The sequence below is a fragment of the Prionailurus viverrinus genome, chromosome A2 (assembly GCF_022837055.1).
Source record: "Prionailurus viverrinus isolate Anna chromosome A2, UM_Priviv_1.0, whole genome shotgun sequence".
NCBI lineage: Eukaryota > Metazoa > Chordata > Mammalia > Carnivora > Felidae > Prionailurus > Prionailurus viverrinus.
Genome location: NC_062562.1, coordinates 7681050 through 7691930, shown reverse-complemented (window position 1 = coordinate 7691930; position 10881 = coordinate 7681050). Strand labels below are relative to the sequence as shown.

The 10881-nt window shown below is 56.9% G+C and overlaps 1 protein-coding gene across 4 annotated transcripts; it reads left to right on the top strand.

The window, feature by feature from the left end:
- The first annotated feature begins 2479 nt into the window (after window positions 1-2479).
- Window positions 2480-9692, top strand: ACP5 (acid phosphatase 5, tartrate resistant). 4 transcript variants are annotated; one of them, XM_047829917.1, is made up of 6 exons: window positions 2480-2608; window positions 7368-7455; window positions 7688-7948; window positions 8158-8285; window positions 8429-8774; window positions 9162-9692. In XM_047829917.1, the coding sequence occupies exons 3-6, from the start codon at window positions 7688-7690 to the stop codon at window positions 9432-9434; spliced, it is 1008 nt and encodes a 335-aa protein (XP_047685873.1). In that variant the 5' UTR covers window positions 2480-2608; window positions 7368-7455; the 3' UTR covers window positions 9435-9692. The 4 variants fall into 4 exon arrangements, with proteins under 4 accessions (XP_047685873.1, XP_047685893.1, XP_047685864.1 ...); XM_047829937.1 differs by having other exon boundaries at window positions 2510-2580; XM_047829908.1 differs by lacking the exon at window positions 2480-2608 and adding an exon at window positions 5575-6235.
- Window positions 9693-10881: the final 1189 nt, after the last annotated feature.

Here is a 10881-nt window from a genome sequence, read left to right as displayed (position 1 = left end):
ATTTCAGAACAAAATGCGGGGACCTCTGTCCTGAGCTGCCCACAGGAAAACATCTCTTCTCTCACCCAGACGGGCAAGAGGCCCCCTCAGACTCAGTACGTGCACACTGGGATTGGCCTACTTCCTCAAACACCGATCCTGACCCTCAGTCTGTCTCTTCCTCCGGGTGCTTCTCACTCCCTGGGCTCAAGAGCTAAGGAGTTGCCAGAGATTTCTCCTCGTCACCACTGGGACCCAAGATTTAGCTTAGGGTGACCAACTGTCCCCCCGTTCTCACCCAAGACTGAGGGTTCTCGGGCGGTGGGGCCTTTGAGGCTAAAGTCAGGGAAGTCCCAGCCAAACTGAGATGAGAGGTTGGTCCCCCAACTGATCATTTCTGCCTCTTGAACATGTTCAGTTTATCCAAATTGCCACTGCCCTAGTCTATGCCAATAACACACATAATAGCGACGACAATAAACTCTGGTAACTGCTTGTAGCTAGTCCTCATTAGGTACAAGGTACCGTCCCGCACATTCCATCCGCGGCGGGTCTTTTGATCGACACAACACCCTGTGTTGAACAACTGTAACACCATCTGTGTTAAAGATGAAGAAATAAGACACAGAGAGGTAAAGTCTTTAGCCCCCAGTCACACAGCTAAATAACAGCCGACGTGCTGGCATCTGAACCCAGGCAGATGGCCACAGAGCCCCCGGGCTCGACCACCTTTGAACAGCCATCCTGGAGCACCGATGCCAAGATGCCAGCCCCCTCGCTCTGGGCTCACCCTCGATCAATAACCACCTGTGCTCTCATCAGAATGATTATTCAGGTGACCATGGTTTTCCTGGCCACAGACACGTCACCAGCTTACAGTTTGTAAAGACAAACTCAATACAGAAACGAATAAAGTAGAAAGTAATAATTTCCCATAGCAATCCCCTCTAGGGATACCTTTTTTTTTTTTTAAGCTTACTTACTTATTTTGAGAGAGAGAGAATGAGCAGAAGAGGGGGCGGGTTGGAGCGGACAGAGGATCCGAAGCGGGCTCTGAGCCAATAGCAGAGGGGCTCAAACCCACGAACCATGAGATAATGACCTGAGCTGAAGTCAGACGCTCAACCGACTGAGCCACCCGGGCATCCCGGGGTGCCATTTTTTTTTTAATTTTTTTAACGTTTTATTTATTGTTGAGACAGAGAGAGACAGAGCATGAACGGGGGAGGGGCAGAGAGAGAGGGAGACACAGCATCGGAAGCAGGCTCCAGGGTCTGAGCCATCAGCCCAGAGCCCGACGCGGGGCTCGAACTCACGGACCGCGAGATCGTGACCTGAGCCGAAGTCGGACGTCGGGGTGCCATTTTTAATTGGGTTCCTGTTGGCATCAGAATCTCTTCTTGGGGTACAGCCACCAGCACTTGTAGTTCTGATTCATGATATAGTGTGACAGATGGATGGGTAGATAGATAGATAAAGTCGAGATAGAGAAATAGACAAATGGATGCATAGACTGCTAAATTAGACATGAATCGATATAAACAAATAGATGATACACACACAGATCTGTCTTTGTCTTGCTTGTTTCCAGACTGATCTTGTAAAAACGCAGCTCAGGACCCACCCTCCAAACCTGTCACCTCCGGAGCAGGTCCACACTCCATGGCTCCAGGATCTTGTTCCTGTGTCCCCTTTACCCATGGCGGTCTGGTGCACACCTCCCTTCGCTGACCTGCTCTTGTCAGAAGGAATGCTAACACTGTGCCCCCATCCGCCCCCACCGAATGTCCCGTTGTCCATTCAGATCTGCTTTCATGGGAACGCCCAGTGGGGTGGTGGGGAGGGGTGGTTGGCAACAGTAGAGATTAGGGGAGTGGGTGATGGGGCTGCTAACCGAGCCAAGAGGTCAGGATAGTCTGAGGAGGCGGCATTTGAGCCAAGTGCTCAATAACAAGATGAGGGAGAGTGGCCCGGTGGAGGGAAAGGCAAGTGCAAAGGCCCTGTGGTGGGAATTAGTTGTCCTTAGAGTCACTTGAGCACTACCTAGACAGGAGCGGGATGCAGAATGTAATCAGGGGTCAATGAAATATCTCCAAGAGTTGTGTGCCGGGTGGATTATAAACAACAACAAGGTTAGACCTGAAGCCAGCTGTAAGAGATCTGGTGGAACCCACTGGAGAGATGAGGCCAGGAGAGCAGGGGGGGAGGCTGCGCGCAGACAGGAGGGAAGGGTGTGTCCGAAAAGGGCATTCCTTCATTCCACCATTCCCCAAATAATTCCCCGGAAACAGCCCTTGTGTGTTCCAGATTCCAGATGCCAGAGACGTAGCCGTGATCAAGACCAAGGAAGTTCTTGTCCCCGAAGAGCTCGTTCTGGGAGGGAGACAGACAGAAAACAAGATAAACAGGTGTGTGGTGTGTCAGGCAGGCAGAGTGATAAGGGCTAGGGAGGGTGCGGAGGGTGAGAGGAGTCAGGTGGGGGCAGGGTGCGTTTTAGTGAAGTTACAGGAACTTGAACACGACGGGGGGAGCCCCCACCCGGCATATCTGGGGAAGGAAGAGCCTTGTAGCAGGCGGGATGGCCAGAGCCAAGGCCCTGAGGTCGGAGTGAGCTTCTGTTCCAGGAAGGGTGAGAGGCCGCAGGAGTGTGGCTGCAAGGAGAGAGGGGAAGGGGTGGGGGGGGCAGGGCTTCCAGAAGTCAAAGGAGGAACTCAACCATGGGATTGACGTTGGTGTTGGGAAGCAAGGCGGGAGTGAGCCGAGTCCCCATCCACCGCCACAGAAAATCTGCAGAACAGGGCTCGGCCGGGCCAGTGGAAGGATAAAAGCTCATTGAGAGCGCAGGAGGTGACCAGAGACATAAAGCCAGGAACGCGTGAGGTCTCATTACATGCTCAGCACAAAGCCTGGTTTATTTTGTGTAATTTTTTAAAGTTTATTCATTCATTATTTATTTTAAACTTTTTTTTTATCTTTATTTATTCCTGAGAGAGAGAGAGAGAGAGAGAGAGAGAGGGCATGAGCAGGGGAGGGGCAGAGAGAGAGGGAGCCACAGAATCCCAAGCAGGCTCCGGGCTCTGAGCTGTCAGCACAGAGCCCCGACGCGGGGCTTGAACCCACGAACAGCGAGACCATGACCTGATACGAAGTCGGACGCTCAACTGACTGAGCCACCCAGGCGCCCCAATTGATTTATTTTTGAGAGAGAGAGAGCGGGAGCGTGTGCATGGGAGCGGGGGAGGGGCAGGGGCGGGGGAGAGAATCCCAAGCAGGCTCCAGGCTGTCAGCGCAGACCCCGACGCAGGCCTCGATCTCGCGAACGATCTCACCAACTGTGAGATCACGACCTGAGCTGAAACCAAGAGTCGGACGCTTAACCGCCTGAGCCACCCGGGCGCCCCTGAGTCTGGTTTAGTTCATCGTGTGCCCAAGCTTTTGCCTTGTTCTCATTTAAAAAAAAATATATAGGAAATGTTAACACTTGAAAAAGCTATAGAATGGTAAAAGTCTCACTAGTATCTCATTTTTCTGAAGACAAACGTGGGCATAGAAAAATTGACAGAAAAAAAATTAATGGGTAGTAACTCTCTGGGCAAGGGTGTCACTGGCGAGTGTCATACTTTCTATTGTTCAGTATTTTGTTACTTTTTTATAAAGACCACGTGTTACAAACAGATAGTAACGATAATTTTGTGTGGTCTCACACTAAATACATAAATGGAGGCGCCGGGGTGGCTCAGTCGGTTGAGCATCCTACTTTGGCTCAGGTCATGATCTCCCGGTGCCTGAGTTCAAACCCCACATCGGGCTCTGTGTTGACAATGCTCTGCCCCTCCCCCACTGCACTCATCTCTCTCTCTCTCTCTCTCTCTCTCTCTCTCTCTCTCTCAAAATAAATAAACTTAAAAAAAAATACACACACACAGAAAGCAGAGAAGATAGCTCCTAAAACCCCTGTGCCCTCCACATAAAGAAACAAACGTTGGGGCGCCTGGGTGGCTCAGTCGGTTAAGTGACAGACTCTTGGTTTCGGTTCATGTCATGATCTCACAGTTCATGAGTTCGAATCCTGAGATCTGTCTCAGGATCTGTCTCTCCCTCTCTCTCAAAATAAATAAATCAACTTAAAAAAAAAAAAAAAGCAAATGTTAACACTTAGTCCTAAATGCTTTGGGTAATTCCCCCCCCCTTTTTTGGTAAAAGAAAACAGTAGGGATAAAATAGAACCTACCTCCCCAATCCCCCTCGTCCCCAGCCCCAACTGCATTGTCTTGTGGTCTCCCCAGAAAACACCCATTGCCCTGAATCTGGAGTGAGGTCTTTGTTTCCTGAATTTACTTTTTTTTTTTTTAAATTTTTAATGTTTATTTACTTTTGAGAGCCGGGGAGGAGCAGAGAGAGAGGGAGACACAGAATCCAAAGCAGGTTCCAGGCTCCAGGCTCTGAGCTGTCAGCACAGAGCCCAATGGGGGGCTGAACTCACAAACCACGAGATCATGACCTGAGCCGAAGTTGGATGCTTAACTGACTGAGCCACCTTGGTGCTCCTATTAACAAGACTTCTCAAACAAAAATCCAAACAGTACATGGAATATAAAATGGAAAGAGAACACCCCACCCCACCCCCAAAGAAAGGAAAGCAATTAACAAACAGCTAGAGTATGAATTTCCCTAGCATGTCAGCCCCAACAGGGCAGGAATTCCGGTCTGTCCTGTTCACTGCTGCTGAGTCAGCCAGTCCTGGGCATTACAGTGGGTGTTCAATGCCCGTTCAATCAAACTTTACCTTCCTTGGATTATGCCCATTTTCATTTTTTAAAAAAAATGTTTTTAATGTTTATTTTTGAGAGAGAGAGCGCAAGCAGGGGAGGGGCAGAGAGAGAGGGAGACACAGAATCTGAAGCAGGCTCCGGACTCTGAGCCATCAGCACAGAACCTGATGCAGGGCTCCAACTCACAAACAGTGCGATCATGTCAGACGCATAACCGACTGAGCCACCCAGGCGCCCCTGATCATGCCCATTTTCTTTTTTTTTTTTAATTTTTTTTTAACGTTTATTTATTTTTGAGACAGAGAGAGACAGAGCATGAACGGGGGAGGGGCAGAGAGGGAGGGAGACACAGAATCGGAAGCAGGCTCCAGGCTCCGAGCCGTCAGCCCAGAGCCCGACGCGGGGCTCGAACTCACTGACCGCGAGATCGTGACCTGAGTTGAAGTCGGACGCTTAACCGACCGAGCCACCCAGGTGCCCCATGATCATGCCCATTTTTCAAAGCACACTTTTTTACGTGAGCCTGGACCATTTGGTTAAGATGATGTCTGTCAGGTGTCTCCGCGGTAAGGTTCCTGTCTTTTGCTTTGCCACACTTTATTCTTTGAAGGAAAGTCACTACCTCTTCTGAGTACAACCCACATGGAAAAGGAGGCGGGAAGGGTTGAGTTCTAGCTGCAGGACCGAGCATTTCAACTTACCCTATTTGGAATTAATCTTTAAGGGAAGATTTGACTTTACCGCCCTCACGCCCATTTGATTTATTTTGAAAAAGAGAGCGGGGAAGGGGGGCAGAGAGAGAGAGAGAGGGAGAGAGAGGGCATCTTAAGCAGGCCCCCCACGCTCAGCGTGGAGCCCAAGCGGGGCTCCACGGAAGGACCCTGGGATCCTGACCTGGGTGGAAATCAAGAGCGGGATGCTTAACCCAGTGAGCCACCCCGGGGCCCCTGCCCTCCTCGCGCCCATTTTAAAGACCAGGAAGCTGAGGCTGAAGACGACAAACTTCCTCACTTAGAGGGTGGCCCAGCCCAGGGTGAGGCCCGACCCAGTGATCGAGGGCCGTGGGCGCCCCAGGTGGGGAGGAAGGGGGCGACTCGGCCCGCGCGGCGGGGAGGCAGAGGGAGGAACTTCGGTCTCTGAGCCCCGGCCCCGGCCCCGACCCGGGCTGTAGCCCAATCGGCAGGCCTGGGCCGTCCCCCGGGGTGCTCTAACCCATTTTACAGACGTGCTGCCTGCGCCCCGGAGGAGGCGTGGCGGCGCTCGGTGGCCCAGCAGGATTCCGGGGGCGGCGGGCCAGGCCCGGGAGGACACCCGAGCCCAGGAGGCCGAGGCGCCCGCCCTCCCCGCCGGGGATCACCTGGGCCGGCCCGGGGCCCGCGGGCCGGGCGGAGAGGGCCGCCGCCTCCTCAAAGCCCGGCAGCCCGCGAGCGCCCCGCACTCCAGCCGTCTGGGCCCCGCGACGCCGCCTGCCCCGCTGCCGGCAGGTGAGACCGGCCGTGACCTCCGCCGCGGCCCCGCGGGAGGGGGCTCCGCCTGCCCCGGTGACCCACTTCCTGTTTGTCCGAACTGCGGGGGCGGGAGGCACAACCGGCTAGCCCGCACTGGGTGACCGGGGGGAGGTCACCTCACCTCGCTGAGCAGGTGACCTCCGCGCTGGATGAGCCCCCCCCCCCCCCAGTGCGCCCTCGCAACTGACTGGAGGGACCCGTCGTGAGTGCGCAGGGGACGAATCAGGGCGGGTGGAGGAAGGGAGGTGAGAGGCAGGTCAGACGGGCCCCAAGGGCAGGGGTCCCACTGGCCAAGAGCCTGCCTACTCTCAGGGGCAGCAGCCACGGGGGGGGGGGGGGGGGGGCTGCGGGCAGCCGCTGAGGGTGTGAGGGTCAAAAATCAGTGGTCACAAGGTGTGTCACCAGCTGCCTCCCCGCCTGGGTTCCTCCTGTGGGGAATGGGGGTGGGGAGGAGGGGAAGGTGTGGGCAGGACTTCCTGGAAAAGGGAGACCCTGGCGTTTGGGGGAGGGAGGTGACCCTGGGACTCAAACCCATAGGTTGTCAAACACACATCACCCACCAGGCACACAACCCAAACACACGCAACCTGACTCAGGCCCAGAACGGGGACACAGATGGGCGTCCCACGAAGTTCCACTTTAGAGCCCAGGCGAATGTCACAGACACGCCACCCGGGCCTTGCAGGCTCAGTGCGCACATCTACAGGGACAAAGGACTCCCAGGCACACAGCAGACATGTGACCCAGGCAGGCACGCTTGGCTACACACAGCAAACAGCTCAGACACACCCGTGCACAGGCAGCAAGCGCGTCCCCGGAGCACATGGACGCACAGGAGGTGTCGGGCTGGGGCGCACACATTCAGCCCCAGACCCAGCTCACGCACCTCACCAGGTGCCCCGGGGCCCACGACACAAGCGAGCTCGTGTGGGCACGCTTAGAGGCCGTGAGGGCAGGCGCGGCTGCACGTGGGCCAGCCCCCGACCCCGAATCCCGTGTCCAGCACTGGGGAACTCCAAAGCTCACATGACCCAAGGGGAGGGCTTCTGGAACAGTCTGCGGAGAAACTGCATCATCCTCACTAATGATCCATTTCCGTCCGCCCCAGGGAATAAAGGCTCAGTGACCGCCAGTTCTGCCCAGGAGCTCACCTGCCTCTCTGAGCCCCCGGCTGACTGGCTTGTGCCTCCCCCAGGGTGAGTGCGGGGTGTGGGACGAGGGAGGCCGGAATGGGCCCGAACGGCCACCCTTCCCCGGCCCAGGCCGGGCCCCGCCTACCCTCTGACCCTCCCAGCCCTGCTGCCCTGAGGTCTTGGGAACTAGGGCCCCACCCAAGGCTTTCCCCGGGGCCAGCCCTGCAGGGGTCTCCCGGGCCTGCTGCCCAGGCCTCAGCCCCCCGGCCCTCAGGCTCCGTCTCTCCCCTCCCAGATGGACACACAGACTATACTGCTCATCTTGCAAGCCTCACTGGTGCTCCCCCTGGCTGACGGGGCCAACCCAGTCCTGCGCTTTGTGGCTGTGGGTGACTGGGGAGGAGTCCCCAATGCCCCGTTCTACACAGCCCGGGAAATGGCCAATGCCAAGGAGATTGCCAGGACCGTGCAGATCCTAGGCACAGACTTCATCCTGTCCCTGGGGGACAATTTCTACTTCACTGGCGTGCAGGACGCCAACGACAAGAGGTTTCGGGTGTGTGACCCCGGAGTGGGGGTGGGGGGCCATACATGGAAAAGCCTCTGGACCTTTGGGACTCTGGGGAGGGCAGAGGGAAGCTGACGCTTGCGCGCACCTGGGGCGCTCCGTGTCTCCCTTGGCCTCGGCCCCTCACTTGGTGGGAGCCTCGGGGTAGCTGCTTGACCCTGGGGGCGGGGGTGGGGCGTCCCTTCTGTGTGCCACAGGAGACCTTCGAGGATGTGTTCTCGGCCTCTTCTCTCCGCAACGTGCCCTGGTACGTGCTGGCTGGCAACCACGACCACCTGGGGAACGTCTCCGCGCAGATCGCCTACTCCAGGATCTCTCAGCGCTGGTGAGCCGGCCCCCAGCCGTGCCGCACCCCCCCCTGCCCCCGCCTCGCCCAGGGGGACCGAGAGCCGAGAGCCCACCCCAGGGCTCGAACCCGGGCCTCGTCTGCTCAAGAGGTGGCGCTCTGTGCCTCTGTCTCCTCCGCAGGAACTTCCCCAGCCCTTACTACCGGCTGCGCTTCAAAGTCCCACGGTCCAATGTGTCTGTGGCCATCTTCATGCTGGACACGGTGACGCTGTGTGGCAACTCGGACGACTTCCTCAGCCAGCAGCCCGAGAGGCCCCGCGACGTGGCGCTGGCCCGCACGCAGCTGTCCTGGCTCAAGAAGCAGCTGGCGGCGGCCAAGGAGGACTACGTGCTGGTGGCCGGCCACTACCCCGTGTGGTCCATCGCCGAGCACGGGCCCACCCGCTGCCTGGTCAAGCAGCTGATGCCGCTGCTGGCCACATACAAGGTCACTGCCTACCTGTGCGGCCATGACCACAACCTGCAGGTGAGGGGTCTGCGGGGGAGGTGAGGAAGGGGCCCCCAGCCCAGCCGGCGGGCCACACGGTGCACCGGGATCGGCCTGCCGCCCGGCGGTCTCCCGAATGTCCCTCAAGCTGTATGCTGTCTAACCAGGAAAAGAGCCCAAAGTTTCCCGAAAGCCGTCATCCCAGCTGCTAGTTGCTCATTCGCTTCTCTAGCTGTGAAGCAGGATCAGTCCATTGCTACAGGGGAGGAAACTGAGGCCCAGAGGGTTTCTGCTCCTCGCCCGAGGTGACGCTGTGGTCGGGGACAGACCCGACCCTGGATTCGAGACGGGGGGGCACAAAGCCCGCGGTCAGCCTCATCGAGGGGCTGGGGCCGCTGACCCTGACCCTGCGCCCTCCGTGCACAGTACCTCCAGGACGAGAACGGCGTGGGCTACGTGCTGAGCGGGGCTGGAAACTTCATGGACCCCTCGAGGAAGCATATGCGCAAGGTCCCCAACGGCTACCTGCGCTTCCACTATGGGGCCGAGGACTCGCTGGGGGGCTTTGCCTACGTGGAGATCAGCCCCAAAGAGATGAGCGTCACTTACATCGAAGCCTCGGGCAAGTCCCTCTTCAAGACCAGACTGCCGAGGCGAGCCAGGCCCGAGCACCCACGCGTGCGCCACTCTAGGGCCTGAGGCAGGGGGGCCTCCCTGCCGGCGGGTGGCTGGGCCCCGCTGGGCCGCGTGCCCGTGGGCAGGCTTCCTCACGGGCCCGTGGAGCTGCGGCGGAGCAGAAGGAGAACCACAGACGAGGAGCGGTGGCGCCAGGTGGCCCTTGTGGCAAGGATGCCCGCGTCTGTGAAAGCAACGTGGGCACGTGGACCAGCCGGCGTGCCGTGCCCCGTGGCCGAGCTTGTCCAACCTGAGTTCCAGGCGGTGGGGGGGGGGGGGGGGGTGGGGGGGCAGGGAGGGAAAGCTTTCTCCTGAACCAAGCACCTGTCACTGCCGAATATTCAATAAAAAAAATAGTTGCAGAGGCTGCACGCGTGCCACGGGTGTCTCTCTCCTCCCCTCGCTGGCGTGTTACATCACCCGTGGGTCTGAGAGTGTCGGGGCCGTGCTGCCCCTTCGTCGCTCAGCGGGCCTCACGCGTGGAGGCAATTTGAAGTACAGACCGAACCGAAAGGGGGCGCCCGGGTGGCTCAGTCGGTTGAGCATCCAGACTTTTGATTTCGGCTCAGGTCACGATCTCACGGTTCGTGGGTTCGAGCCCCGCATCAGGCTCAGCACTGGCAGCGCGGAACCTGCTTAGAATTCTCTTTTCCTTCCCCTGCTTGCTCACTCTCTCTCTCTCTCCAAATAAGTAAATAAATAAACAAACAGACCAAACCAAAAGGGTTAGCAGACGAATCAAGGCTTCCTCTCTGTGCCCACCTCCCCAGGCGCCCCCCCATCACTGTTTCTTTCCTGCCAAAATGGATGCCTCTGTAATAAAAACATCCCCTTTTTTTCTTTTACACGAAACAACACGATACACACAGTTCTGCGCACGCTCTTTCTGCTAACCACAACTCGGCTGTTCTTGACAGAAGATTCCTTTTTGTTCACTCCGATATGGAACTGGTAATGCAGTCACATACATCAAAAATCTAAAGTTTATGGAAAAGTGAAACATCTCCCTCCCTCCCTGTACTTCGGTCCCCCTCTCCAGAAGGAAACAACTTTCTTATAAATGCTTTGTTGCCTTCCAGGATTCCTCTACTCAAATAAAAAGCAAACGTGAAGTTTTGTTCTCCCCTCGCCCACTGATCTGCACCCGGCTTTTTTTTGTTGTTTTCAAACCAGCTCTATGGACGTGTGATTGACACATTGCGAGTGTGCAATCTGTCAACTGTGGACAAAGGCACATAGCCACAAACCCACCCCCACAATCGAGACTGAAGCATTTCACATAGCCCATGGGTTCACTTCGCACTGCTGTTTCTGTCTGTTGTACCTGGAGATCTGCCCATCAGATCTCAGGGGAACTGCTGGCTCTTTCCACAGCTACAGAGGTCCTGCCGTATGCCTACCCACTGTCTCCGAACCAGCCGTCGACCGAGGGCCACCTGAATTGCTTCCAATAACTTTGCTATCCTCAAAC